Genomic DNA, 27,073 nt, shown 5'->3' on the forward strand with positions numbered 1-27,073 from the left:
TGGGATTGTCATAAAGATTTAATAAAAGGACAGGTACAGTTTGTTGACTTTTGGCAAATGTTCCTGATCCAAGTAGAACACACCTTCATGGGTGGTGTGAGGCAGAAGTTCCAAGCACAGTCTCTTGGGTTAGACTGCTCAGAACTGAACCCCAACCTGTTGCTCATGGTTGAGCCTTCATCATGTTACTAAGCCACTCTTGGAGTGTCCATAATGTTAGCTATTGTTATTACTCAAGAACAATCAGCTTTCTCCTTAGTCATTGTCCTGGTTGGTTTACTTTATCAAGGTGACACAAGCTAGAGGTATCTGGGAAGAAGAACCACAGATGTGAAAAAGCTTCCATCAGGCCTATAGACAAGTCTTGATTAATATTTTATTGATTGATGATGTATGTTGGAAGACCTGGACCACTGGTAGTGGTGCCATCCTTGGACAGGTAGGTGGCCCTGAGTTATATAAGAAAGCAGCATGAACAACCCACAGAGAACAAGTCTGTAAGCAGCACTTCCCCATGGCTTCTGTTTCAGTTTCTGCATTGAGGTTTCTGTCTTAAGTTCCTGTACTGACTTCTCTTGGTGATGGCGTGTGGCCTGAGAGTTGTAAGGTGAAATAAATTATTTTCTCCCCACATTGTTTTGGCCATGGTGTTTTATTACAGCTGTAGAAACCTAATTATGACAGTCATTCTCTTCTGCAGTTGCGTTGAACTCTGGGATTAAAGCATTGGTAATGAACATCTTTATGATAAAAGAGCCAAACTACAGTTTGCAGGATAAATCTCCTGCTCCCAAGTGAGGAATTAGCAGTTCCTCAGGTGGCGAGGCTGCACCCTGGAACAGGTGTCATCACTCCATGGAACTCAGATTACTCCTCTCAAGTGGTGACAGCAATGTCAACTTCTCTAGAACTTGAGACAAGGACCAGAGCTGACACAATGACCAACAGACCACTGGCACCTTGAAGACAGACTTAGGGACACTGCTTCCAATGTGGTCATGTCAAGTTAATCTTCTTTCATTGTCCTTTACCACCACTCAGTGATCTCTTTGGTAGGCATGTGGGACAAACGGTGGAGTCTAGTCTTTTGAGCCTATGGCTACTTGACCTTTCCAGGAACTCAGCCCACTTCAGTCAGCTCATTATCTTTCCTTTGATCAGAGATCATCTTTCTGCAGTCTCTGTTTTGTAGTCTATCTTGTCTAGCAGGTTCCAGCCCTAGGATTCTCACCTTCTGTCTGTCTTCTCTACCATCCATCCAGTTAAATGGTAGGGTCTTCAAATTCTTCCACACAAGCATTTCCCACCCCTCTTCTCTTCATTTCAATGTGTCCTGCCTTATTCCAGTCCCTAAAACTGCTGTTTTAAAGACCAGCATACAGATGATCATTTGACGTGTCATCATAATTCTGAAATTATAGGAAAATGCTCCATCTAGAAAGATCTGTCCATGTAGCTATTGCTACACTTGATCTTAGCCAAAAGGCCGAGAAGCGATCATGTAGCTATTGCTATGAGCCCTACTTCACTGCTTATATAATGTTCTCAAACTCTCTCCCATAACACAGGAACACTACATGCATTAGCCACACACCTTCCTCTAATTTTGTGCTTTGTGCTTTTCTATGAATATGCAGTCAGGGTACTCCCTTTAGAATGCATCCTGTTTCCTGATTTTATGCTTTTGTAGAAGTAGGGCTGCCCATTTAATATGTACCCCTGGAATTGCTTCACACATGAGACCCTCTCAGAGTTTTTTGCATGGGATGGCAAATCTTCATCTGTGTCTCCTGTCTGTCCCTCTGCTACTACACCTGATTCTGCACAGTAGAAGGAAACCATATTTAACTTACTCTAGTGTCCCAACAGACAGATCAGAGCTCATACCGAGATCACAGTCATTTCTGTGTTTGTTCATGGTTGGCCTCTCCAATCTTGCCCTGATCTGTACTCAGAATGTATTACACCACCTCTGTAGGATATGATTTGAGGGCAGTAATCTCTGTCATAGACAGTAAAGGTCAGCATGGGGAACAGTTCTTAATGCTGTCCTGGGTCTCTGAACTTGGTGTGACCCACAGACACCTACAAACCATTACTGTACAAAAACACTAAGTCGGTTTTACTTTCGATCCTTATGAGTGATTTAACCACAAATTAGGCATATCTCACAGAAGAGAGATGACAGCCACACTAGGCAGTTTCAGGACAGTGGAAAGATAATTTGCACAGGATAGGCAAAGGTCAAGAAAACCACAACAGGTTCTAGAGAATAACAGAGATGGCACAAGCGAAGACAAAAATAACAAATAGAGGGAAGAAGTTACCAGTAACACAGAAGGGGGTTGCCTCTCAGGGCCAGGGACTGCACTGACCCTCTGTGCTAAGTTCCTCAGACTACATTTTCATTTCCCCATCAAAAATCTGGCTGAAGCCAGTAGACAAGGGAGTGTGGGCGCAAGCCACGCAACTCATCCTCCAGTAGCCTGGGCACAGTGAAGAAGAATGGACCATGTGTGGAACATGTGTCAGTGCCAACCCAGGAAATAGAAACTGCAGAGTAGGAGTGAAAGCCAGTCAAAGAGGGCTTACTCTTCTTCCAGTACCACAGGCATAACGAGAAATGAATATTCAACCTGACAAATAGAAAATAAATAATTTCTCTAGTAAAGATTACCACTCTGGACCAAGGGTCCATAAACTTTGGCCTTTTAAAAAACTGAAACTACCATATCCACACCAAATTCTTGATTCAAAGATGACAACCTGGTCCCTTCTTATCATTTTACTTGATGCTTTATTCCTCTCATATTTTCTTCAAAAGAAGTCTGGATGAAAGGGGGAAAATATCTGACATCATTTTTCATGAAAGTCTTCCCACATAGGAGCCAGCATATGTAATGACTTCTTTACAGCAAGTGGGACAGCTGAGGACGGAAAGTGACAAGAAAGAAATTAACAGTTGGATGGCCTGCTTCTGTGACTGTAACTCTACCAAAATCATTGTCTGTTACCTTCACAAACGAGTGAGCTTCCCCTCTCTAGCCCATTCTTGAACATCTGCTTTCCCAAACACGAGGTAGATGATTAAGCCAAGTAGGTGAACTGCAAACACTACAAAAAAGAAATTCCTCCACCCGAATTCAGCGTCCTGGGAACACAAGACCCAAAATATGTATTTCCTATGAAACTGAATCACTAATTCAGACGACAGTTTCCAGAGGGCTTTCTTGATGAAATTCAGTTTTTAGAAAGTGCCTTGATAATTAGAGAAAAGAACTCCAAAATATGCTCAAAATTTTCTTGATACGAGAGATTTGAAGACCCTCATGACTGACCTATAGAGCTATGTTTGTCTTTATCATTAAAGTGTCACACATATTCTCTGTAGTCCAATCTTGCCTACAACCACCATGCTAAAACTGGCTCTAAGATTCCCCTGTCCATGTTGCAATGTAGGAAAAAGACCTCTGGCTTCAGAGCTATGTCCTCTGGGCAGAAAAGCTCATTCTACCGGATTTTCAGCTTAAGCATTAGGAGATGAGGGTCATAGTATTAATTTCCAAACTGATCTGAGAAGGAAAGGCCAAGCAGGACACATCATGTATAAAATGCCTGCTCTCCAATTCTTCTCTCTGTCTGGTTACTTACAGGAATGAAAATTCAGCCTCAGATGGCTTGGCAAGAAACATTCTCCTGTGGCCCTGTTTGCCATTTCAAATGGAGATTCTAAGTGGCTCACTGATTAGTTCCGAAATGACCTCAACTCTGGTTCATTTGACTCCACAAGTCACGGTCACCCCAAAGTGAAGTGAGCACTCTTTCTGAACCTTTGAATATATTCTTTAGCTATTGCTCTTGCAAATACACGTGGGAGAGTATTTTAAAAATCTGTCTTGGAATTGAAACTACCTGGTTGAGGAAAAAGCCAGCAACAATGGGTACCAGCACAGCCGATGAATGTGCCAATCCTCTTGATGTTCCCATGAGAATGCTGGCATACCTGTGGGCGACAGCAATAGCCCACATTAAATCCAGACACACCCGATAGTGTCTTTCAGCCCTGCTTTATGTGTGAATCCATCCAAAAGGACTTGGGGCATGCATATTCAATGAGAAGCGATTTAACAAGTGCATATTTCACCAATTCACCCTAGGCCCAGCCACAATCCATGCTTACGATTTATTGTTTCCAAACTTTGAGGCTCCCAGAACATTATAGACTGCGTTTTCCCCAGGAAATGTGAACTAAGAATAGATACAAGAATCTTACCTTGGAGCAATGTCTAACGCATTAATATAGACTCCTGCCTGACATAGAGGGCACAGTCCACAGGAAATTGTCAGAAATATAATTGTTGTAATATAGCTGGATTGGATATAGGGCAGAGCCGCAATGAGGGCTGCCGGAGGAGTATTTCCTAGGAAATGTGGAACAGACAAATGCAAGGGTGAGATGCATTCTTTGACTGTTGAATGCTTACATCATGCAAATCCCACATCCCTGTTCCTACCTAAAAGTGTGATGAATTTTCTCACAGTTATGAGCCTAAAATTCTTGCTCAGTAGAAAATCTGCCAGCTGGCCTCCCAGGATACCAAGGACCCAGGCAACAATAAAGGGAAGAGAAGACAGGAACCCATTCTGAGGAGAGAAGACTAGGTAAGGGAGGGAGAAAACGTGTTGGTAATCTCCTAAACATCCTGACATGCTGAAACCATCTCCCCTCCGCCCCGCCCCCAGGAAACCTGGCAACCTCTTAAGTAATACTCCCAGCAAAAGTGCTGTCTATCATTAGTTTTAAATAACAAGTGCGGCGGGGCGGGGGGGGGGGATAGGTGGATTTCAGAGGGGAAACCAGGAAAGGGGATAACATTTGAAATGTAAATAAAGAAAATATCTCATAAAAAAGGAAAAAAAAGGAAAATACTATATCAAGGACTGTTAATTAAAGAAAAATTATGAAAAATATATAAAAAGCATTATAGCAGTAATAATAAATAATGATTCTTTTTTTTAAATCAAGGTATTTTGGGTAATGGGATTCAATGTCCTGCAGATAGAATTACTGTGACAGATGATGCAAACATGAAGAAGGAATGGAGTGAATTTTACTCACGTCTCTGATGTTAACTTTGAATACAGAACTGATGTAGGTTGGAGTGTACATTACAAAGGTGTTAACAAGCCACTGATGGGTCATAGTGCAGAGACACATGGACCAGAGAGGCAGAGATTTGAGCATAGCTTTGATGGGAAGTGGCTGCTTTTCTGAGCTGAACTGAAAAGAAATGCATTGGTCTGAGTAGAAAGATCAACACGAGGCTCAGAGTCTCAGCCACCATTAGGAGCCCAGATGTGGATGCAAGGTTTCTGCAGATGCTAGAGATCTTATATGTACCTGTTGGTTCAGAGAGGATAAAATATATTCCCTTTCTGGGCCACTTATCCATGGGTGAGAGACAGGGTCATCATAAATCAGAATGAACCAGAGAAGGCTGCAGAGCACACCACCAGCTCCTGCAAGCAGAGAGAAAGGAGAGCTCACCAGGGAGCTCATTTCTATCATTTCTAAAGTGGACTTTACATTTTGCAATAATATTAAGTTTGTTTAAATGTTGCAAAGATAGCGCAGAGTTCCCACATACCTTCTGTCCTGATTCCCATGTGTTGATATCACAGTACATCTGTCAGCACTTCCTTGACTCATTACTACTAAACCCTGCACTGTCTTTGTTTTTAATTGGTGTAGTAGTCATTGTATGTAATGTTGGTTCTTAATAATTTCTCTTAAATGTATCACATGTTTTGATCATGTCAGCTTCTTCCTATCCCTTACTTAGTCATTCCTGTCCCTTTCCCTCCTACCATCTACTAATCTCTCTTAGCTGCCTATATGCTTTTATGTACATATATGTATGTTGTGATCCATATATATATATACACATATATACACACACATATATGTGTATGTGTTTGTGTATATATACATATATATGTATGTATACATATATGTTCATGACCAATGTGGATGTTATCACCCATGAATGCATATATATGTTATGACCCATATAAATTTGTATGTACATGTATGTTATGACCCAAGTACGTATGTATATATGCTGGTATGTATGTAAGTATGTATATGTATGTTATAACCTAAGTATGTTTGCATGTATGTAGATAGGTAGACAGATGTGCATTTGTAAAGAATTTTAGTTTCTACAAATGAGAGAAAATATGTGGCTTGTTTTTCCGCATTTAACTTATTTCTCTTAATATGATGATCTCCAGTCCCATCAGTTTTCCAGGAAATAGCATAATTCCATTCTTCTTTCTGGTTGAATAAAATTCCACTGTGTATCTGTATCACATTGTCTTTATCTGCTTTTTGTTTCTAGAAATCTATGCTGGTTCCATCCCTGAGATACTGTAAACAGTGCAGCAATAAATGTGGATGTGTAGGTATCTCTGTGCTGGGCTGTCACAATTTGGGTATATTGAATCTACTTCTTCTCATGTTAGGACATTTTCTAGGCTAAGGCATTGCCTAAGTTCATTGTGAACTCTTCTCAGTTTTCAAACAAGCTGTCTCAACATTTCCTGTTTATTTGTTGTGGGAATGGGGTCACAGGTCTGAGGGATAGCCTAACACTGTCAATGTTTTTCAGTATTAGTCATTTTAATAGGTATATGGAGATGCCCATTGTGATTTTTAATTTTCATATCCCCATGACTAAAGGTTTTTAAATAGGTGTCTGGTCATATATCTGTGTTCTCTGTGTATGCATTTGGTAAAATGTTTCTGTCCATTTTTCAGTTGAGGGTTTTACATTCTCATAGAGTTTTGAAAATTATTTACACATTTTAGAAAAACATCTGATTAAGTGTTTTGTAGATATTTTCTCCTTGAACTAGTCTGCCCTTTTATTGTCTTAACAATGCCATTTGAAGATGACATATTTTTTTTTACTCTGGTGATTTTCAAATTATTGATTTTCTCTATGGCTCATATTTCTGGTGTCATATTTAGGAGGGTTTTTGGTTAATTAAAGAACAAATAAAATTTCCCTGCTTTCTTCTAGAATATTTTTTCTAGGTGTGTGTGTGTGAGAGAGAGAGAGACAGAGACAGAGACAGAGACAGAGAGAGACAGAGAGACAGAGACAGGGAGAGACACAGAGACAGAGAGAGCTGGACGTCTTCCTAGATTGCTCTCCATCCTATTTCCATGACACATGATCTCTGACTCTGGAGCTCACAGATTCGGCTAAGGTGGCCTGATATTTCTTTAAGGTTTTGTTTTCTTTTCTTATTCCCACTCCTTAGAACACTGCTCCACATATCCCAGGCTGGTCTCAAACTCTCCATATAGTACGGAATTACCTTGAATTTTTGATCTTCTTGTCTCTGCCTTCTGAGTACTGAGATTAGAGGTATGCATCACCATGCCCAGTTTTCTGTGGTACTGGGGACTGAACCCATGACTTTATCCTAGGCAAGAACATTACCAACCAGGCTACTTCTCAACCTTATCCAGTCAGGTTTTTCATGGTGCACTTGGGAGCTCTGCTTTTGGGTGCATATGTATCTCAAATTCTTGTCTCTTCTTGTTGAGTTGATAATACAAAGTAATCTTTGTTTGGTATTAATATGTCCACCCAATGATCAGTGGACTAGTATTTTCATGTTTTGTGAACTCTACAGAGTCTTGAGACCTGACAATAACTCATCTCTGTCTCCAGGATACTCACTGTCTGGAAGAGGAGCAGGCTTGTAAATAAAACAAGCTGACGGAGAGTTTGAAAATAAAATGCAAAGCCACTCCAGTGGAAACTGTTGGTGAAGCTGTACTTTCTCAGTTTCTAGCTAAATGAAAGTCTTGGGGCCAATAGTGAAGTTATCCCAAATTACTGTCAGTGTTTGATGTATTCTTTTCTTTGGAAACTTCAAGGCTTGCTAAGGACTCTATCCCTTTGCTATGCTTAACCAAGACAAACCCCATGGCTACATTTACCTCCTCGGATTGTTTTTCTTCTGTCTCTTAGAAAGCACTGCTTTCCAAATCTCCCCCTCCTGCCTACAAGGCACAGTGGCATCCTGATGACTGTGCCTTATGGCAGGAGAGCAGCACTTTATATGAAGCCAGAGGATTTTCACATCTTGGCTAGTATGGTGGTTTGAATATGCTTGGCCCCGGGGAGTAGCACCATTAGGAGATGTGGTCTTATTGGGGTGGGTGTGGCCTTGTTAGAGGAAGTGTGTCACTGTAGGGGTGGGCTTTAAGACCCTTCTCCTGAGGATACTCAGTCTTCTCTTGGATGCCTTGAGTTCAAGATGGGGAACTCTCAGCTTGTTCGATAGCACCACACCTGCCTGGATGGTGCTACGCTTCCCGCCTTGGTAATAATAGACTGAATCTCTGAACCTATAAGCCAGTCCCAATTAAATGTTGTCCTTTGTGAAACTCGTAAGTTTCCTGAGTTGCCTTGGTCATGGTGTCTCTTCACAGCAATGGAAATCCTAAGACAGCTAGCAAAGTAATTCCTTATATTTTAATATTTTGTTTCCCTAACACTTTTATATTTTGACTCTCTTCCTTTAGAAGAGTACACATAGATGCACAAACTTAAAAGCACATTTCTGAATATTTCAGAAACCAGCAAGCAGCTTACCAAAACTATAGAAGACAAAGGGCCACCCAAGGGCTTCACTAATGATGCCACCCACAAGGAGGACAGTAAAGATTCCCAATGTCATTCCTGCAGAGAGACAGAAAGAAAATGATGGGATCCCTGCCTTCCACTAGACAGATAATATAGGCTGGCAGATGAACATGAAGAAGCCACCAAACCACAGAATATGCATATGTAAATGCAAGCCCTTCAGACTAGTTCTTTAATTTCTATACCTCTGGTAAGTCTTCCCCCCCCCCCTTTAAAATTCCCAAGTGACATTCAGGTGACTGTCATACTACCTTTTGTGCTGTCTTATTTTATAGTTATAGGCATTGATTATAGAAATAAAGCACCATGAAGAGCCAAGGTTCTGGTATACTCTCCACTTCTACCCTCTCTACCCTTCTGAAGATAAGCATCACATCAATTTGTTGAACAAGAAACAGTCACTCACCTTCTTTCCTCTGCACTTTTATGCTTTTGTAAATGCACTCACAGGAAGCTGCTTCTCCATACATATGCTAATGACACTGTTTTAATTTCTACAACTTCACAGAGCATCTAATATATAGTAGGCACATTCCCTCCTGGTTCACAGCTTTGCAAATAATTCTAAGCTTTTTATGTTTAGCCAACTTGTCAAGTTCCATATTTATACAGAGTTGTTATTTTAAAATAAACAAGATCATAATGGCCTGAGGGTTTTATGTAACAGGTTTTTTTTTTTCTTTTCTTTTCTTTTTTTTTTTTTTTTGATTTTATTTTTGAATTACGTTATATGTCTGTCTGCAGTGTGTGGCAGGAGTAGACTGTCCATGTGAATGAAATGCCCATGGAGGCAGACAAGGATGCAGATCCCCTAGGGATGCAGTGGAGGCGTGAGTGCTGAGAACAGAACTGGAGTCCTCTGCAAGAGCAGTGCATGCGTTTAACACTGGAGCCACCTCTCCAGTCCCAACATTCATCTTCATTAATCAGTTGCTCTTACAAAGATCTCCATTGCATGGTAGATTTTAACTCTAAACAGGCATCATTACTCATTTCTGAATAGAAACACAATTTGTTTTTGTGACTAAAGTACCAGAGGATGAGCTGCCAGCTCAATGGCTATGTGTGCTTTACATTTTGGTAAATACTGCAAAAGCGCTACGCTGAAAGCTGTTCAACTTAAAGTGACACATAGTTCTTTCCTTCTCCTCTCCTTGATAGTGTCTAATAGCCTCAAAAAATTTAAGGCACTTTTCTTCCAATATAAATGATAAAAAACTCTAATATTTAATTATGTTCTTTTTAGTGGAGTTGAGTCTTTCACTATTTACCAACTTTATCATTTATTGTCTTTTTTTTTTTCTGTTTTTCTCCATTGTTTCCCTTTGCCTCAAGTTACAGACTGTGCATTGTGAATAGTCCCTGTGTAGGGCTTGCTGGCCACAGTTCTTCCGTCCTTAACTTTATTAACAGTGTATTTCACAGTCAGCACTTACAGGCATTTGTGCAATCAGATCTATGGCCTATAGATTTACTCTTTTGCTTGGATTTCTTTTTAACTTACACTGCAAGGTAGAAATAATTGTTAGGATCTTATTTTTTTAATTCATGTTCACTGAAGCATATTGTCCATGCTATCTCATTTAAATGTCAGCAATCAAACTTGGCATTTGATCAAATGCAGTCAGTCACAGTTAAATGAACTGTCCCAGGTTGGCCTTTTAACAACAGGAAAGGCAGCTTTTGAAAGAGAATTCCAAGTTCCAGAGTGAATGGAAAGAAAGGTGGAAGTGAGTACCTTTTCTACCACCAGGTCCACCCAATCAGTCCATTTCACCTAAACCTTTGCCTTTACCTTGATTATAAGGGAAGACAGAGTCCGCTATCCAAGCAAGGTCATGTTCTTTCCTGTCTGCTTGCCTTCACCCAATCTACCTCAAGCCTGGCCTCCTAAGTGAATGTCTTCTTCCTTCTTCACCCTCACCTTCTTCTCTTCTCTTGTCTCCTACCCATCTGCATGCAATACCAATAGCATAGAATCCATGTTGTAAACAAAGCACAAGTTCTGGTGTTCTCTTGCAGAGTAGCAGGCAGAGGGTAAATAACGATAGCATACCACATTTCAAAATCTAAAATAAAGAATTCTGAATAGTTTCACTAAAGAGAAATGGTCAATGCTGGAGGGAATGGCTATGCCTGGATTTGAACATTATTAAGCATTCACATGTACTGAAATATCTCATGGTATAATGTCATATATTATATATATATATATGTATATATATATATAATATATGACATATATGTATATATATATAATATATGACATATATGTATATATATAATATATGATATATAATATATATATATATAATTTTGTGTCAATTCAAAAGATTTAACAGTTAAAATATTTTTCAATATTCTAGAAAATAAAAAGGGAGTAAAACCAAAACAGATACTTATCTCTTTAGAGCCCCCTTCTGTACATTTTGGTATTTCTCTGTGAGGGAAAACTCCCAAAGCCTGGGATCTTGAACATTGAAGAGGCATGCGAAGTGTCATATCCCTGGAGTGCTGGGGTCTGTGACATTGACTGTATCCATCTTTTCCGCCTCATTCTGTATCTTAAGATTGATATCTCAGGGGTCTCTTTAGCATAGGCGTTGATAAGTACTGTACACTGGCTTTTCACCCCTCTTAAAGGGACAGAGTTATCAGCATAGCACTTCTGATTCAATACATGCAAAGGCCTGGGCCTATGCTGCTGCTCATTCTGCCCCAGGTATTCAAGAACCAACCAAACAAACAAACAAACAAACAAAAACAAACAAAAAAAACACCCCAGCAATTATCCAGCTCTTTAGTTGACCTGCTCTACTCTTCCACATGTCCTTCTCATAGAGCTAGCAGGTGTCTTTGGTTCGAGATGCCATCCCTTTGGGGACTTCTTGTTTGTCCTTTGGGGACATTCTAACTTCATTTGTTATAAGCACACCTTTGGTGAGAAGGCTGAGGCAAAAAGACAGAGTATAATTAGGCATCTGAGAACAGATGGCCCTTCCATATGCTAGCCTCCTATCTCCCATTAGATAACTATGTCATTCCCTCCCCCATTTGTGTGTGTGTGTGTGTGTGTGTCCACCTCTCTCCTTTTCTCCCCTCTCTCTGTCTCTCTCTCCCTCCTTTCTCTCCTCTCTCTATTTCACTCCATGTTTTAAAGTAACTCAGAAAGTTGTGCAATGAAGGCACTCAATTTGCTCTGAGAGCCTGCCTGTCTGTTTTCTGAGCTCTGGGCTAAGCTAACACACATTTTTATTATTATTATTATTCCCATCACCTATTAACCTTAAGCATGAGCTACAAGTCTTGTTTGATCTGCTTAGTTCCAAAGCTCTTTGTGTAGCTATAAAATTCCCTTCCAATATGCATCTTTTGTAGCCCCTGAAAGCATATCTGAGCTATGACCCACAGACCACCTATACCCCAGGATAGCTATGAATACAGTCTAACATAAAATCTTAAACTTACTTAAACATTATGAGATAGTCTATGATTGTTTTTCTTTCTCATTTTATTAGCTCTTTGGGAATATCATGCAATTTATTTTGATCATATTTCCCTTCTCCCTAATTTTTCTTAGGTCCATCTGTCCTTCCCAACACACCCAACTGTGCCCTATTATCTTTAAACCATAAGTCCAATTTGTGTGGCCTATGTACTCTTGGATGTGTAGCCTTAGCTAGAGGGTGGTCACCACACCAGGACCACATCCTTAAAGAAAACTTGACTCAGCAACTTAGTTCAGGATGAGACTTCATGTGTTAATCACTCAGTCTTGTTCTCAGGTGTGAACTCTGTAGATGACAATGCAAGGTGACAATGTCAAAGGTTAGACATGCCTACAAGGAACATGCAATGTATTTTGCACTGGAGGCTGGCAGTAGTCCTTTGGGCCCTAGGCTGGTGCTTTTCTAACTTCTGGGTAGAGATCTCCTGTCTTTTAGCCCAGACATCACCATCACAGGAAGTGATATCAGTCCTACTGAGGCAAGAAGGTAGGCTCAGGAGGCTCTGTTGTGATGGACTCTTCCATCAGTTCTCTCTATGCCGCCTTCAAGCAGCCATGTTCCCAATGCTTTTTGAAATCAGAAAAGAATTTCTCCCTGGAGTTCCTCAAGAAAGCCTGTGGGCTTGTGGGCTCCTGAGATATGTGAACTACCCTAAATATGTCAGCTGACTCATTTTGGTCTAGGCCCTATAGATCAGTAAGAGAAGGGCAAGGAAGTTACTGGGTCTTCACTGAACTCATGGCCTTTATTCTGTTTTTTAAAAAATAGTTTGTGCTTTTTGTTTTATGTTTGTTTTGTTGAGTTGAGGGCTTGAAACTCACTGCCTAGCCCAGGCTAGCCTGTGTGGCGATCCTCCTATCTCAGCCTTCTGAGTGTTGACCTTGCATGCATTTGTCATTATATAAGCTTACATTCATGCATTTTATTCCCTGTTGGCTGGGTTAATTCCCCAGCTGCTGTGTCCACAGTCTTATGCTTTTATTCCCTGGTTTGTCTTGTGTTCTAAGATACTCTCACAGTTGGGTAGCTGAGGCAAATTTCTTTTGTCTAAATTGCATAGTCTCTTTCTGTCAGCAAATGTGAACTCTCATGACACACACTTGATACTACTATTCTGGGTTTCCGAGGGGGCTTTCAAGGCCTGCTGTCAGCAGGCTCCTCTAATGTATGTGGCTAACTCATGGTTTTGGACTTGAAGAGTTGGTGATTATCTTTGAACACACACCTTGCCCATAGCATTAGCCTTTTTCTACTCAGTGCTGGCCTTGACAGTGGCCACTGTTAATTTATAGCATATGTTCTCCACTTTCCCTAGTATATTTTAGGGCTCTGCTTCCAGAATGTTTATCATGGGCATATTACGCTAACAGGTCATTTTCAGAGAAAAGTCTCAGGAACTGGCAAGATGGTTCATCCAGAAAAGGAGCTTGCTGTCAAGACAAGCACCTTGATGACATGAGTTTGATTCCTAAAACCCACAAGGTAAACGAGAAAATTAACTCTTAGAAGTTGTTCTTTGACTTCCAACTGTATGCTGTGACATGTATATACAGTAAGTAAATAAGGGTAATAAAACCTTTTTAAAGGGAAGATATTCTCAGAAAAATTTAGAGCAATTCCAAAAATCATTAAGTTGAATCCATATGTCAGATGGAATGAGAATATAAATTTGATATGATTGTCAAGAATTAATGTATAAAAATGAAACCCTACAGATTCATTAAAAACATGGATAATTGCTTTTACAACATCACCATGAGTGAGTAGAAACTTCAAATTCCACAAAAGAATAGTGATCAATTTAGCAACATAAAGACATTTTTAAAAGTGAGAAGTCATATTACAAGCAATGGTATGCCGCAAATCATAACATGGGGAAAAATAAATCACATCACAAACAAAGGATTGGTTTCCTTAATTTATATAAACACTTCTTAGAATCAGCAAAAGGACTGTTCAACAGAAAAAGTGTTTCGGAGCCCAGTAGGAAGCACTAGGATGACAAATACCCATCTAGACAACACTCTTTACCTGACAAGGCAATGGTGCAGAGTCGGCTGCGCTCATTCGGAGGAGCCCATTTCTGCCAGAGTGCAAACTGTCCCCCATATCCAATGCCCTGAAATAAAAAATAATTAGATATGTTGATGTAGTACTATGTAGAAATATTCAGCTCAGAGTTTGAAAATACTCAATATCTAAGGCTGACTGTGGTGACACACATCTTTAAGTCCAACACTCAACAGGCAGAGGCAGATAGGTGGTGGATCTCTGTGAGTTAGAGGCCAGCCTGGTTTACATTTAGGAGGAGGAGGAAGAGGAAGAAGACAAGTAGAAAGAGGTGGAGGAAGAAAAAAGAGGAAGAAGAGGAAGAGGAGGAGGAGGTGGAAGAAGAAGGGGAAGAAGAAGGAGAAGAGGAAGAGGAAGAAGAAGAAGAGGAGGAGGAGGAAGAAGAAGAAGACGAAAGGAAATACTTGAGATACTTGGTACCTGCATTAAGCCCTGAACTGCTCGAGTTGCCAGGAGAAAAACTAGTCCAAGATTGGCAGCCAGTGGGATGCAGAGAGTGAGCAATGAAGTTCCAAGCAGAGCAATTCCAACCACTTTCTTTGTTCCTATTTTCCCTGCCAAGTATCCTCCAGGACCTTGCATCAGCATCATGCCATACTGGACAGAGCTGAAGATGATTCCTTGAGTTTGAGGACTCCAGTTATACACAGGGGCCTTTAGGAAACATAAAATGCCTCTGTGAGCCACACACTGGAAAGTAATTACCTTCTCTAAGAAGACCCCTTAGATCCACATTTTTCTCAATTAAAAATTTTGAACACAGCCGGGCCTGGTTGCTATTCAAAAGGCTGAGGGTGGAGGAGCACAAATTCAAGGCTGGCCTGGGCTGCAAAGTGAGCTCAAGGCCTGCTGGGACAGCTTAATGAGGCTCTTTCAGAAAAAAAATGGAATGAACAGAAGAGAAAAGGGAGAGGGCTGGAAAGCAGCTCAGTTATAAAGCAACTGGTCTAAAATGTGGAAGGCCCTGGCTTCTCCTCCCAGAACTGTCGAAAGGGCTTTTGAAGGTATAAACTCTAGAAAAATAAATATAAAGAGCAAATAGCAAAAATTTGAGTCCAGAGGCTGAAGAGATGGCTCAGTTGGTAAAGTGCTTGCTGTGCAAGCCTTAAGAGCTTAGTTCCCACATAAAAAACCCAGAACCCACATAAAAAGCCCACCACTGTGGCTTGTAATCCAATCACTGAGGAAGCAGAAACGGGAATTCTTGGGACCCACTGGGCAGTTAGCACAACCTAACATTCAAACCTTGGGTCCCACATGCACACACACAGGCACACACACATACGCGACTGGGAAAACAAACAAATTTTGCTTTGTCTACCTTTATAGAAAGATGCTTTGAGGCTTCATGCTGATCACCACTTAAACCAGCAGGAAGCTGTTCAGTAGAGCTATTGAGGTAGGGTGGGTGGTCGGTGTTGTTGACCATGGCTACCATGGTGATGCTTACGATAGAATTCTGTGCCATCAGTGTGAAGTTGCAGAAATGTGTGACGAAGGCGATTCCATAGCGCATGGAACATAAACTGGGGACTGGAAACAAGACATCACATCATGGCTTGCTTTATTGAGCTAGCATTAGTTTTTCACAAGATATAACAGAAAGCTTGACTTTCTTGAGAGGTGGAGGCAGGAGGATCAGGAGTTTGGTCATGGTTGGCTGCTGTTTGAGGCTAGTTAACATGACCTATCTCAAAAAAAGAAACATAATGTAGAAAGTCACTACTGACTGCCGCCACCTAAAGACTTAAGTGACACTTCTGATGCTGCTGCTGTGAGCAAAAGGAGATTCAAAGGCAGCAGATGATTGAATTGATCCAAGCAACATCTGATACTACAGATATACAGAGCCTGTGTCCACTGGGGCTATCTCTCCTTCCTGTAATTTTGTCTGTCCCATACCTAAATCATTCAGTTTTAGAGCCGATGAGATGATTCACGGTAAATGTAAAATGTACATTAAATGATAAACATATATAATTATACAATGCATAATACCTTATATGTAAGTTACATGCATATGTACATATATAGTATGTATAACTAGTAATATGCCACAGATGTTTATCTTACATATCACAAATATAATTTTTGTTACATATCATGCCTAATGCATGCAAATAAAGTATAAAGTTTGAGGCAGACAATTTTACTTACCCTCAGGCATTGAGGACAAACTTTCATTTGAAATGTAATAATTTTTTTTAAAAAGAAATCAAGTTTAATATTAAAGTTCTAGAAAGATTTCCTCACTAGGGATTTTGGGTCCCATCAAGTGCTGAGAACCTGTAGTGAAGCTGTCGTGGAAAAAGAAGCTAGCACAGCAGTGAAGTGATATCCTCTTCCCCCTTTCCCAGAGCTTGGCTGCGATGTCCAAAGAACAGAAAACACAGGGAACACATGCATTTGTGAGTGAAGTGAGAGACTGGCCCAGAAACGGGCCTCTGAGGAGTTCTGGCTAATAGCTGAAAGCTTCCTTCTACTGCTCCTAAGAAAGTCCTGCAGCACTGCACTGGGCAGCTGTCCTGACAGTACACATTAGATAGAACAGCTTGATAATAGGGAAATCATACGACTGCAGGAAGCTGTGTTCACCTGGCCACAGGTATTCATACAGATGTACTTCAGCTGAGAGCACTTTTGTTCTCTCTCTCTGTCTCTCTGTCTCTCTCTCTCTGTCTCTCTCTCTCTCTCTCTCTCCAAACCCCAAGAAGTAGATTAGGTAGCAACTGTGGTAAATAAGCTGAGTATTCAGAACTCAGCATCTCCTCAGGGTGTCACAGAGAGCTCCCAGTGTTCTCCATGGATACTTCAGCAGACCAAATTAATGACTGTCTCCCAGGGAAGCCTAGGTCTACCCAGCTCATCCTGTGCCTGAACAAGTCAGTGGATTCCCTTCAGGGAACTGGACCAGAGTTGGACTGGCCACTCTCCTAAGCCATGCTGGCCAGCTTAGACGTGTGCCTTCAGTTCTTACTGAGCACACACTTGCTGCAGCACACAGCTGGTAAAGCTCGTGATCTGGGGAGGAGAACAACAGAGAGAGCGGAACGGTAAGTCTGTCTTAGAGAGTGTCAGGGCTGTGCAGAAAGTAAAACAAGAAGAAGTCCAGTCCCAGGGACATGCCTGGGAGCTGGTTATGTGGGTGTCTGAGGGGAAAGCACACTCCACAAGGTGGAAATGCCCTGAAGTAGAAAGAGATTGCCTGGAGTGACTGCCAACACCAGGTGAATATGACAAGCAGAGGAAGCCAAAAGTAGAACCTGGTCTTGAAGGTCTCATGTGCTGCCGGAAGCACTGTGGCTTTTATTCTGAATAGGGTGAGGGACACTAGAGGGGTTTGTGCAAGAGTGAGACAGGATGAGACTCAGAAAAGAAATGAAGCCAAGCTGCTGGAGGCCCTGTCCGCATCTCCTTCCATATGATAGTGAGGTGGTAAAGACAGTTATTTCAGGCTATTGACTTTAAGGTGATATGCCTGTAGGGATCACTGAGTGACAAAGACAGAGCCAGGAAGACCATGGGCTTGAGACTAGCCTGGGCTATCTCAAAGGTAAGTAAACGTGGAAGGTGGACCTGCTGGAATGCACCAAGTAGGTCTTAAGTGTAACACTCTATTCCTGTCCTTCCTCCAGACCGTCATCCCTTCTGCTTTCACATCATCAGAATTCCATCAAAGGAAGGAGGAGAAAGGAGCCAGAGGTGCATGGGGAGCAAGGGGTGGGGCGGGGGCAGGGTAGAGAGGAGGAAGGTGAGTGAAGTGTCATGACATGGAGGGAAATGCCGCAGTGAGACCCATTCACTGGTCTAACTTGGTGCTAACTCTAAAGAATTAATAATATTTGAAAAGAATAAGGTTTTATTAATCTTATAAAGCAATACTGAAAAAAAGATAGCTTAGCAAGTTAAAATATAGCAAATACAGTACAGAATTGTATAAAAATCGTGTAGAATAGATGCAGTGATATTATATTTGGTAAATTAAGCTTACAAAAATTCTTTGATTTAGGATATTTATGTAATTTGTTACATTAATTAAGCTACACAATTATGTTTGCATTATTGCAAGCAAATATTAAAGGAATGGGACATGAGGCTGTCTGCCAACAGCGTTGTTAACAATTGTGAAGAGTAAATTCATATGGATAAAAATGAGAAAGTAACTGTGAAAAACTATTCTTCTAAGAGTGTTTTTCCTGCCTTCACATAACTGTGAAGTATGCATTAATGTTAGTGTGTTTCAAAAAGAATCAAAACTGTAAAGATGATTAATCCATTGTTTTATATAAATACATTACAGAAAAGAGTGCACCATAAAGCCAGTGAGTGAGCAGCTGTGCACAGTTTACCTTTCAGGGCAGGGGTCTTCTTGTTCACTGGCGTACCTAGGACGAACTCACTCTGCTCACTTGTAGGGCTCATCTCTACCACTGTGGCCATTGTGGTTTTTTTCCTTTCTGGGTAATTAGCGTTTCTCAGAAAAAATAGAAAAGAAAAGAACCGACATGAAATTACCCTTCAGTTGAGCTGTATTTAGAGAGAGAGACAGAGAGAGACAGAGACAGAGAGACAGACACAGAGACAAAGACAGAGAGAGAGACAGAGTTAGAGAGAGACAAGAGACAAAGAGACAGAGAGAGACAGAGAGAGACAGAGAGACCCTAATATGGGAAAGCATTAGAAGAGACAGAGTATCATAGCAGTAGGAGTGGGACTTCAATTCTAGACAATAAAGGGGGCTTTCAAGTTGGTGAACACTGCATGATCTAGTTTGCCTTGGCATATGGACCAGAAGTCAGGAAGGCAAGCTTAGTGTAACTCAATGTTGTCAGTTAGGGGTAGGGGGCAGGGCTGGATTTGATCACAGCTGTAAATGAGAGGGGGACTGAAGACCACAGCACAGTGCAGCATATTTTCTTATCAACTCTTCGTCCTAGAGACCTAGAGGAGAGAGAGAGAGAGAGAGAGAGAGAGAGAGAGAGAGAGAGAGAGAGAGAGAATGCACAAGCTAGATGATCTGTGGTCTAACAGGACAATATATAATCCATAGGTGTTAGTTAAAAGAAAATGCATTTGAGACCTTTGAAGAGTTGGTACCAAGCAGTCAAAAACCAGGCTCATTCCATCTACCTGGGGAGCAAGGTGGGGTGCAGCTGGCTACTATCTCCCACTTCAATACAATAGGCATCCTGCCACTATGGCCTGGAACTACTTATCACTGGATTTATCAGAGTCACTACAGAATGCTTGAAGAGCTCTGGCTTGGGAGCTAGGCTCTCCCCAGTTCCAATACAGGTTCATATTGATCTACTTTGCTACAGGAACAAATCTAAATGCCTGTTTCTCTGTCTGCTGTTAATAGCAAAGTCCTGAAAGATGTTGCATTCTACTGCCCTGGAGGACTCCCATGCTGCTACCCCATATAATTCACCATGGATGTCAAAGAGAAGCAAGTCTGCATAAACAGGCCATGCAATTCAGATCCCATATTGGTATTTTCTAGAAGTTGATGCTATGTCTGTAGAGTTTATTGAACAACTAATAGACCTCGTCTTCTCCATGTGTGCTCATTGCTATGGTACAATAGTAAGGTCTCTAGGCCAAAGGAAACCACCATGTAGAACACTGTGTAGAACTGGGAGATGTGTAAAATGTCCAGTGCTCAATCTTACTAGTGGACTAGTTCAAGAAAAACCTTTTGTTCAGGCTATGAATAATCTGACTTATCCTATGTGATAAGTAGTGTCACTGAACAGCCCTGCTATTGCCCTGCTTGCCCTCTCCTGTTATGGTAGCCTGCTTTGGATGACAAGCAGTAATCGGTATTCCCCAGATGTGCTATGGAAACTGAGCAATGCAGGAATGCTCCCTTTTAACTCGGAATAATTGTTTTGAGAATTTATGCATATTGTACATATTTGTGATTTGGTCCTTTGTTGTCACTGAACAGTTATATTACATTTTGTACAACCATTTTTCCTTGGATGACCAACTGTAATATTCATAGATTTTTGAACATTACAATGAGGCCCCTATAGATACCCATGTCCAGGTCTCTGTATAGCTGTGCATTTTTTACTTCCTTTAGACAAATACCAAATACAGAATGTCTGTGTTGTGCAACAAGTACATATCTATCTTCATAGGAATTTAGCCCACTGCTTTCCAATTTGACTGTGCCATTTTACATGATCAGCAACAGTGTTTGAGGCATCCACACAATCAGTTGGTATGTCCAGCCTTTGAAATGTGAGGCATTCCAGAAGGCAGCTGGTGTGTTTCGTCTTGGCTTTAGTTACACTTCTCTAGAGAAGAAGGCCATCTTTTCGTGGCGTTATTTGCTATCGATATATCTTCCTTAAGAAACTGACTCTGGGCTGGAGAGATGGCTCAGTGTTTAAGAACACTGGATGTTCTTCCAGAGGTGCCGAGTTCAATTCCCAGCAACCACTTGGTGGCTCAGAACCATCTGTAATGGGATCCAATGCCCTCTTCTGGTGTATCTGAAGACAGCTATAGTGTAATCATGTCCATAAAATAAATAAATCTTTAAAAAAATGTAAGGAACTGACTCTTCTCAACATTGGACATTCTAATTCTATGATGTACCATACCATTTTAAAAGTCAGCTTTTGGTGGGCTGCCATTATGGTTTAGTGGACATGTGTGTTTGCCACCAAGACTGATGACCTGAGTTTGATCCCCAAGACCCACAGGAAGTAATGAGAAAAGTGACTCCCCCAAGCTGTGTCTCAAGTATATTCCCCCCCACACACACACACACTCGCTCACGTGCGCGCGCACACACACACAAATATGGTAAAAGGCTTAAGATTGGCCTTTGATTTCTAGAGAAAGTGCTTGGCTTCCCCACTAAAAAACTGGGAAATATTTTCCTAAGAGACAAAGGTAAGGGCACCTGAAACTAATGGTGACGCAGCTTGGTTGTCCCAGGCTGAACACGGTCTACCCTATTTTCATGAGCGGTGTTCCCATGAGTTAAATAGCGACACCCAGTGCTGTGATCTTTTGTCAGTAAATGTAGCTGTGAGAGTAGATTCCCAGTTTTAGAACTCTATGATTACGTTTTTCCCACTGCCCTCAGCCACCCACCATCTTCTGATGACCTCGGCAACTGTCAACAATGGTCTCCCTTCCCCATTTCTTCTTCTAAATGTTCATTTTCTTTTGGCTAATGTGGTGGGTCAAACTCAGGCCCTCATATATGTTATACAAGCATTGTATCTCAGCAGTGCACCCCAGCCATTTGTTTTGCATGTACATGCATGTGGAGGAGCCATGTTTACATGAGGATGGATGTGTATACTCATGTATGTGATGGCAAAGTTGGGGGTCTTCCTCACTTACTTTCCACTGTATTTTTTGTGACTGGATCTCTCACTGAACCTAAAATTCAAGACTGTTTGGGCAGGGAGCTCCTGGGATCCACATTCCTCTCTAGATTATAGCCAAATGCCACAGAACCCAGCTTTCTTCGTGGGTGCTGGAAAGTTAAGTAAGGTCTTTACACTCTACAGGAAGCACTCTATTCCTGAGCCACCTCTCCAGTCCCCTCTCAGACATTTTAATTTGGTTAAGGTTCATATCACCTCATTGGTTTTCTTAATCTAGTATTCTTGCATAAGAGTAACCTTATTTTCTCTTATGCTATAGTTCTGTCTCCTAATTTATCTGGATGAGAATCTGGGCAATGAATGAATTTGATTATGAAAGGCTGCACTTCTTCAGAAAACCGTGGTAGTCACATGGCTGAAGCATAGCTGACTAAGGAATAGATCAATACTTTCTGTGGGACAGGGCATACATCTTCGCAATGTCAGTGAGAGTTCCTGGAAGGCACCTGAGTCTACAAAGACTGATTCACTGGTTAGAACTGTAATAGTGTGGACAAGATGAAATAGTACAAGTTCAGAGGCCAGTTATCTTAATTTGGGATAGACTTAGCCACTTCAACAACCATTTCTTGCCCACCTCTACTTAGTGTCAGGACTAACATTCCATGACTGATAAATAACCTTTTGAAATCTATTGATTTTTAAAGAGGATGATGATGACGACGACTACTGCTAACAACTGCTACTGATTCTGATTCTGATTCTGATTCTGATTCTGATTCTGATTCTGATTCTGATTCTGATACTGATACTGATACTGATACTGATACTGATACTATTAGCTTATACCAATTCAAAGTCTAGGAATTTTATCAGGTAGCATCTGAGGCCTACAGAAAAACTTCCCCATCTTGCAGTGTCTGCCTCTCTATGTAGACTCTAGTGTATTTTAAACTTGCCTTGATTTATGACTTCTGTCATTCTATAAAACTATAAAATTCATGAGACGGCTCCCAGATTGGGACATGGCCATCTGGCATAACCTAAATCTCTGTTCCCAGACCATGGTCTCTCAGATAAGGCTCCAGTATAATGTCATGTTTGCTGTAAGGTAAGAGCTGTGTGCTTTTTATATTGATGATGTAATAGGCAAAGAAGTGATTGCTAACACCATTTTATCTAGAGTGGTTTTCACAATACTCACACTGTCCTTCATGTCCCCAGCAGCTGTCAGACTAACAAGAGTAGTTACAACCACTGCTGTAGACTCAGGACCCAGGCAAGGCCATGGACCTCAGAAAACTCACTGACTCTCTTCTCCTAGGCCGTTGAGTTCATTAGCAAAAGAACTGATGTTTGTTCATGAGACACTTTGACTCTCCCCTTACCTTTCTCTCTCTGTCTGTCTCTCTGTCTCTGTCTCTCTCTCTTTCAATTTTTTTTTTAAATAAAAAGTTCTGTTGGGTATGGTAGATCTACCTCCCTTGATTCTCTGGACAAGTCACTTCTACACACATACATGATTTTATGTGACTACATAAAAGTTTTAAAAACATTCCTTTATAGCATGTGTTTCTTGGATCTGTCTCCACAGCTGCCATTGTCTCCACCAATTCCTATGGTGACCTAGCACAAACTCTTCAGCTTCCAGTCTCTCCTCTCCCTCTCCTTGCCCACTGTCTCTGTATGCTCATCCCTTTCCCCTCCCTCTTGGACCCTCTTTTCCCCTCCCTTTCCCCTCCCACTCTTTCTCTGTCCTCCCTTATCTTCTTCCCCTTCTCTCCCCCCTCCCCTTCCCCCTTCCCTTTGCCTCTCCCTCCATTTTTCTGTCTTCCTCACTCTTTCTTCCCCCCATTGCCTTTGTAGACATAGGTTTTTACATTGTATGAACATTTTTTAAATTTTGTCAGCAGGAAAACATTTAAAGTTGGAGGAGGGACGTATAGCAACCATCAGCTGGTATTCAAGGACAGTGCAGATCTTTGGCTACCCAATGAAAGTAAGTGACTTACCAACTTAGTGCCTGAGGTAGGCCTTCCTGTGTTTCCTCTGGACAGGCTTCTCTTACCTCTTGCCAGACCACTCAGTATTCTGTGTCACTCCATGACTCGAATTATTAATCATTAATGACAGGCTGAAGCACCCCCTGCTTTCAGCTGTGAGCTTCACAGCCTTCCCTCCTTATCCAGTGTCTTGCCAGCACCCCAGAAGGATCTACTGGGTCTGACACCTGCAGGCAGTCGTTGGCCACATTTCCTTGCAGTGTTTCTAAAGACTTTTCCTTTTTCTGGTTTGAAATGGGATAAGTTACAAATTAAACACATTTTGTACTTTACCCCCCTTTTTTTTTTTTGGTCTGGTCTTTAATTTTCTTTTCCTTCTTTGAACTATGTGGGCCATAATCTTATTTAGTAACGTTGTTAACCAAATCAAAAGGACAAAACCCACAAGCTTCTCTCATAAATTCAGTATTTATTCCCCATGATTTTTTTCCTGTCTTAATTACTTCTATGTTTCTTGATAAACTACATAAAAACAATGCTCGTACTTACATCTCAATTTGTACACATGTTACCATGTACAATGGCAAGTTTTCTAACTCACTTAAGTAACTGCTTAAAACTTTTATACATGCACATGATGCATTGTGATCAGACCTTACTCATTTTTGCCAACAAATTCCTCCCATTCCCCACTGTCACTTTTCCCTCTCAAGTTCATGCTGCTTCACTCCTCCTCCTCCTCCTCCTCCTCCTCCTCCTCCTCCTCCTCCTCCTCTGTACTGAGTCACTTAGTGTTGTCTGTGTGTTCATGGGTGTTGAACTATCTAATGGAATATGGATAGCATCTTAGAATCTGAATCCCTGAAGAAAACTGATGCTCTCGCCGGCTAGCAGTCATAAATTGCTCCTTGGCCATGGGTCAGACTTCATGAGCTCCCGCCCTGACTGTGGTGAGTTTTTGGCTGACTGGACCTTGCTTAGGTCTTGTGTTTACAGCCACAGCTGCTGTGAGCAACAGCGCTGTCTTGTCTGGCAAATAAGGTTTTGCAGTAGATGTCCACTACCATTGGTGCTTAAGATGCCTCTTCTACAATGCTTCCTGAGCCTATGATCAAGAACGTGACACAGATGCCCTTTTAAAGCTGATCATACCACAGTCTCTTATTCCCTAGATTTTGACAAGCCGTGGGTCTTTGTATTAATCACCTTATACTATAAAAAGAAGCTTCCCTGATGAGGGCTGAGAAATGCACCAAACTGTTAATTTTGTAGTTTGATTTTTCTTTATGGTTGAATAATCTTCCATGCATCATTACACATTTATCAGGTGATAAGAAATTTTAAGCCTTTTCATTTCCTGGTGATTGTGAACAGAGAAGCAATAAACATGAATGAGTAAATAAATTTACAGTAGAACATAGAGTCTGTTGAGAATATTCTCAGGAAGTGTCCTGGCTTGATCATATGGTAGTCCTATATGTCTAGCTTTTTGAGGTACCTCCACATTGATTTCCAACAAAGGGGCTGAGCTCAGAACACCCACACCAGCACACCAGAGGCCAAGCTTGCTCATTTCTTTAGAAGATCCTGCCAATAGCTTGGAAGTAGACAACAGATTCACTGCCTTCCAAGCTCGTGAAGAAGGAGTTTGTCCTTGTCTCAAAGGTGAGGTGGTACTTCAAACCCACTGTTTCCTATAGGTAACAAACAAACAAACAAACAAACAAACAAAACAAAAAACAAAAAAACTCTACCTCTCCAGAGGCCCCTAGGCTTGTGACTCAGCCTGAGCACTGATGTCAAACTCATTTACAGAAAGGAATCTGGGTTCTGTGTGCACTGAGCTCTTCTGGTAGCTCATCTTCACTGTGGCTTTAAGTCCTGTCCTGCTTTATGCTCTCAAGGCATCTCCTTTGGTTTTGTGTTTGTATGAGTACTGTAAGAGGACAAACCACTTCTCCATAGCGGGAAGCCCTGACTGGAGCTCCTGACTGGAGCTGTTGGATCTGTCATTGAGGTTTATAATTTGAGAAGTCTGGGCTTTGGGGACTGAGGATTTTCTTAAGCATATGTAGTATACGATCTCCATAGTATACAATCTTTCACTGTCTGTAAGAGAAAGAAGTACAGACACAGCTCATATACACATCTGAAATTTAAAGGTAGAAAGGTCTAAGTTCATTATGGAGTCTTATGAGTTTTTCCTCCTGTGTCAATTATTTTTCCCTGAGTCATTTTTAAAGAACTCTGAACTCTGGGATAAATAATCAACAACTTTAGAATTCACGTATTTCTAATTCTAAATTAACCAAGTTGGAATATGTGGCTTAGTTTTATAATTTAATTTTTAACTTTATTTTAAAATGTTCATGGTTTTAACCATGTGAAATTAGAGCTTAACGTTTTACTTGGTTTGACTTCATAAACAAAAAGACCCAACATGCTTCTACACTGAAAAAAAAAAATCCAATTTTGCCTCACCTGTACAATTAGTTTTTAAACATTTGAGTGTGAATTGAAATATTTCTTTGACTTAGATCATTTTACTCACCTTTTAGAGATTACACCTTTTCCTCTCTGATGAGCTGGAAACTACTTTGTGTTGACATGAGAATCTTCGGAGCGAATAGAGTGCACACATCCTCACTTTGATTTGAATATCCAAGGAATGCTTTCCTTAAGTGTGTGAACAATTGTCCTTAATAATTATCTGTAGGATGGCTCCATGTCGGACCAACATCTCAGAGGAAATCAGTGCCCAGTTGAGGCAATCACAGAAGCCTGTTATCTCTAGGCTGGAGGCCAAGCCCTGATAGAGGAAGGACAATTTCTGTGTACTCTCTGCCTAAACCTCACAAAGTCCAGCATGGATCAGATGGAGTACGCTGAAGCTTGACACCACAGAGGCTTGGCTCAGTGGCAGTGGGCATTCCCTGGAACCTCAGAATCTAAGCTGTGAACCCAAATGCTGTGCCATCTCTACTCAGCATCAAAGTCCTTATTAGAATTTCTGGCAAAGGTTTTTGCCTCCATCCCTGGTCAGGCTAAACTCTTATTTTGCCTCTTGTTCTCCATGACAAATCGGGTCATGGACATGAGTCATAAGTCTAATATCCAGTCATGTACTGGTGCTATACTGCTCCTAGTGGGAGGTCTTCTCTGTTATTTTGTTTCCTATTAACTGAGCAAAAGGATGTCTGTATTTTCTGTTACAGTCCCATGTTCAATCTTGTGCTGGACTGCCTCACTGAGAATATTCCTCACCTCTTTTCTTAAACATGCTGTCTTCTGGTGCACTTTACAGTTGAAATGTGAAGTATGCCAGTAACCAAGGAACACTCCCCCAAAGCTGTAAAACTATACAGTACCAGAGATAATGGCCACTTCCTTTCTCTCCTCCCTCCCTCCCT

At 41.2% G+C, this 27,073-nt stretch overlaps 1 protein-coding gene across 5 annotated transcripts; it reads right to left on the reverse strand.

Annotated features, from left to right (window-relative positions):
* On the reverse strand, positions 1 to 26,459 carry Slc17a3 (solute carrier family 17 member 3). 5 transcript variants are annotated; one of them, XM_021179864.3, is made up of 14 exons: positions 26,215 to 26,456; positions 25,162 to 25,357; positions 18,655 to 18,779; positions 15,627 to 15,838; positions 14,726 to 14,959; positions 14,267 to 14,354; positions 8,676 to 8,762; positions 5,402 to 5,520; positions 5,120 to 5,281; positions 4,515 to 4,644; positions 4,274 to 4,421; positions 3,913 to 4,003; positions 3,015 to 3,151; positions 1 to 2,927 (listed from the first exon to the last, which is right to left on the reverse strand). In XM_021179864.3, exons 2-13 carry the CDS (start codon positions 25,167 to 25,169, stop codon positions 3,017 to 3,019), a joined length of 1,539 nt encoding a protein of 512 aa, XP_021035523.1. In that variant the 5' UTR covers positions 25,170 to 25,357; positions 26,215 to 26,456; the 3' UTR covers positions 1 to 2,927; positions 3,015 to 3,016. The 5 variants fall into 5 exon arrangements, with proteins under 5 accessions (XP_021035523.1, XP_029324479.1, XP_021035526.1 ...); XM_029468619.2 differs by lacking the exon at positions 14,726 to 14,959 and having other exon boundaries at positions 26,215 to 26,459; XM_021179867.3 differs by lacking the exons at positions 25,162 to 25,357; positions 26,215 to 26,456 and adding an exon at positions 23,673 to 24,339 and having other exon boundaries at positions 18,655 to 18,762.
* Between the last annotated feature and the right edge of the window lie 614 nt (positions 26,460 to 27,073).

This window comes from Mus caroli, unplaced genomic scaffold (genome assembly GCF_978045245.1).
Source record: "Mus caroli unplaced genomic scaffold, Mus_caroli_1 scaffold_15, whole genome shotgun sequence".
NCBI lineage: Eukaryota > Metazoa > Chordata > Mammalia > Rodentia > Muridae > Mus > Mus caroli.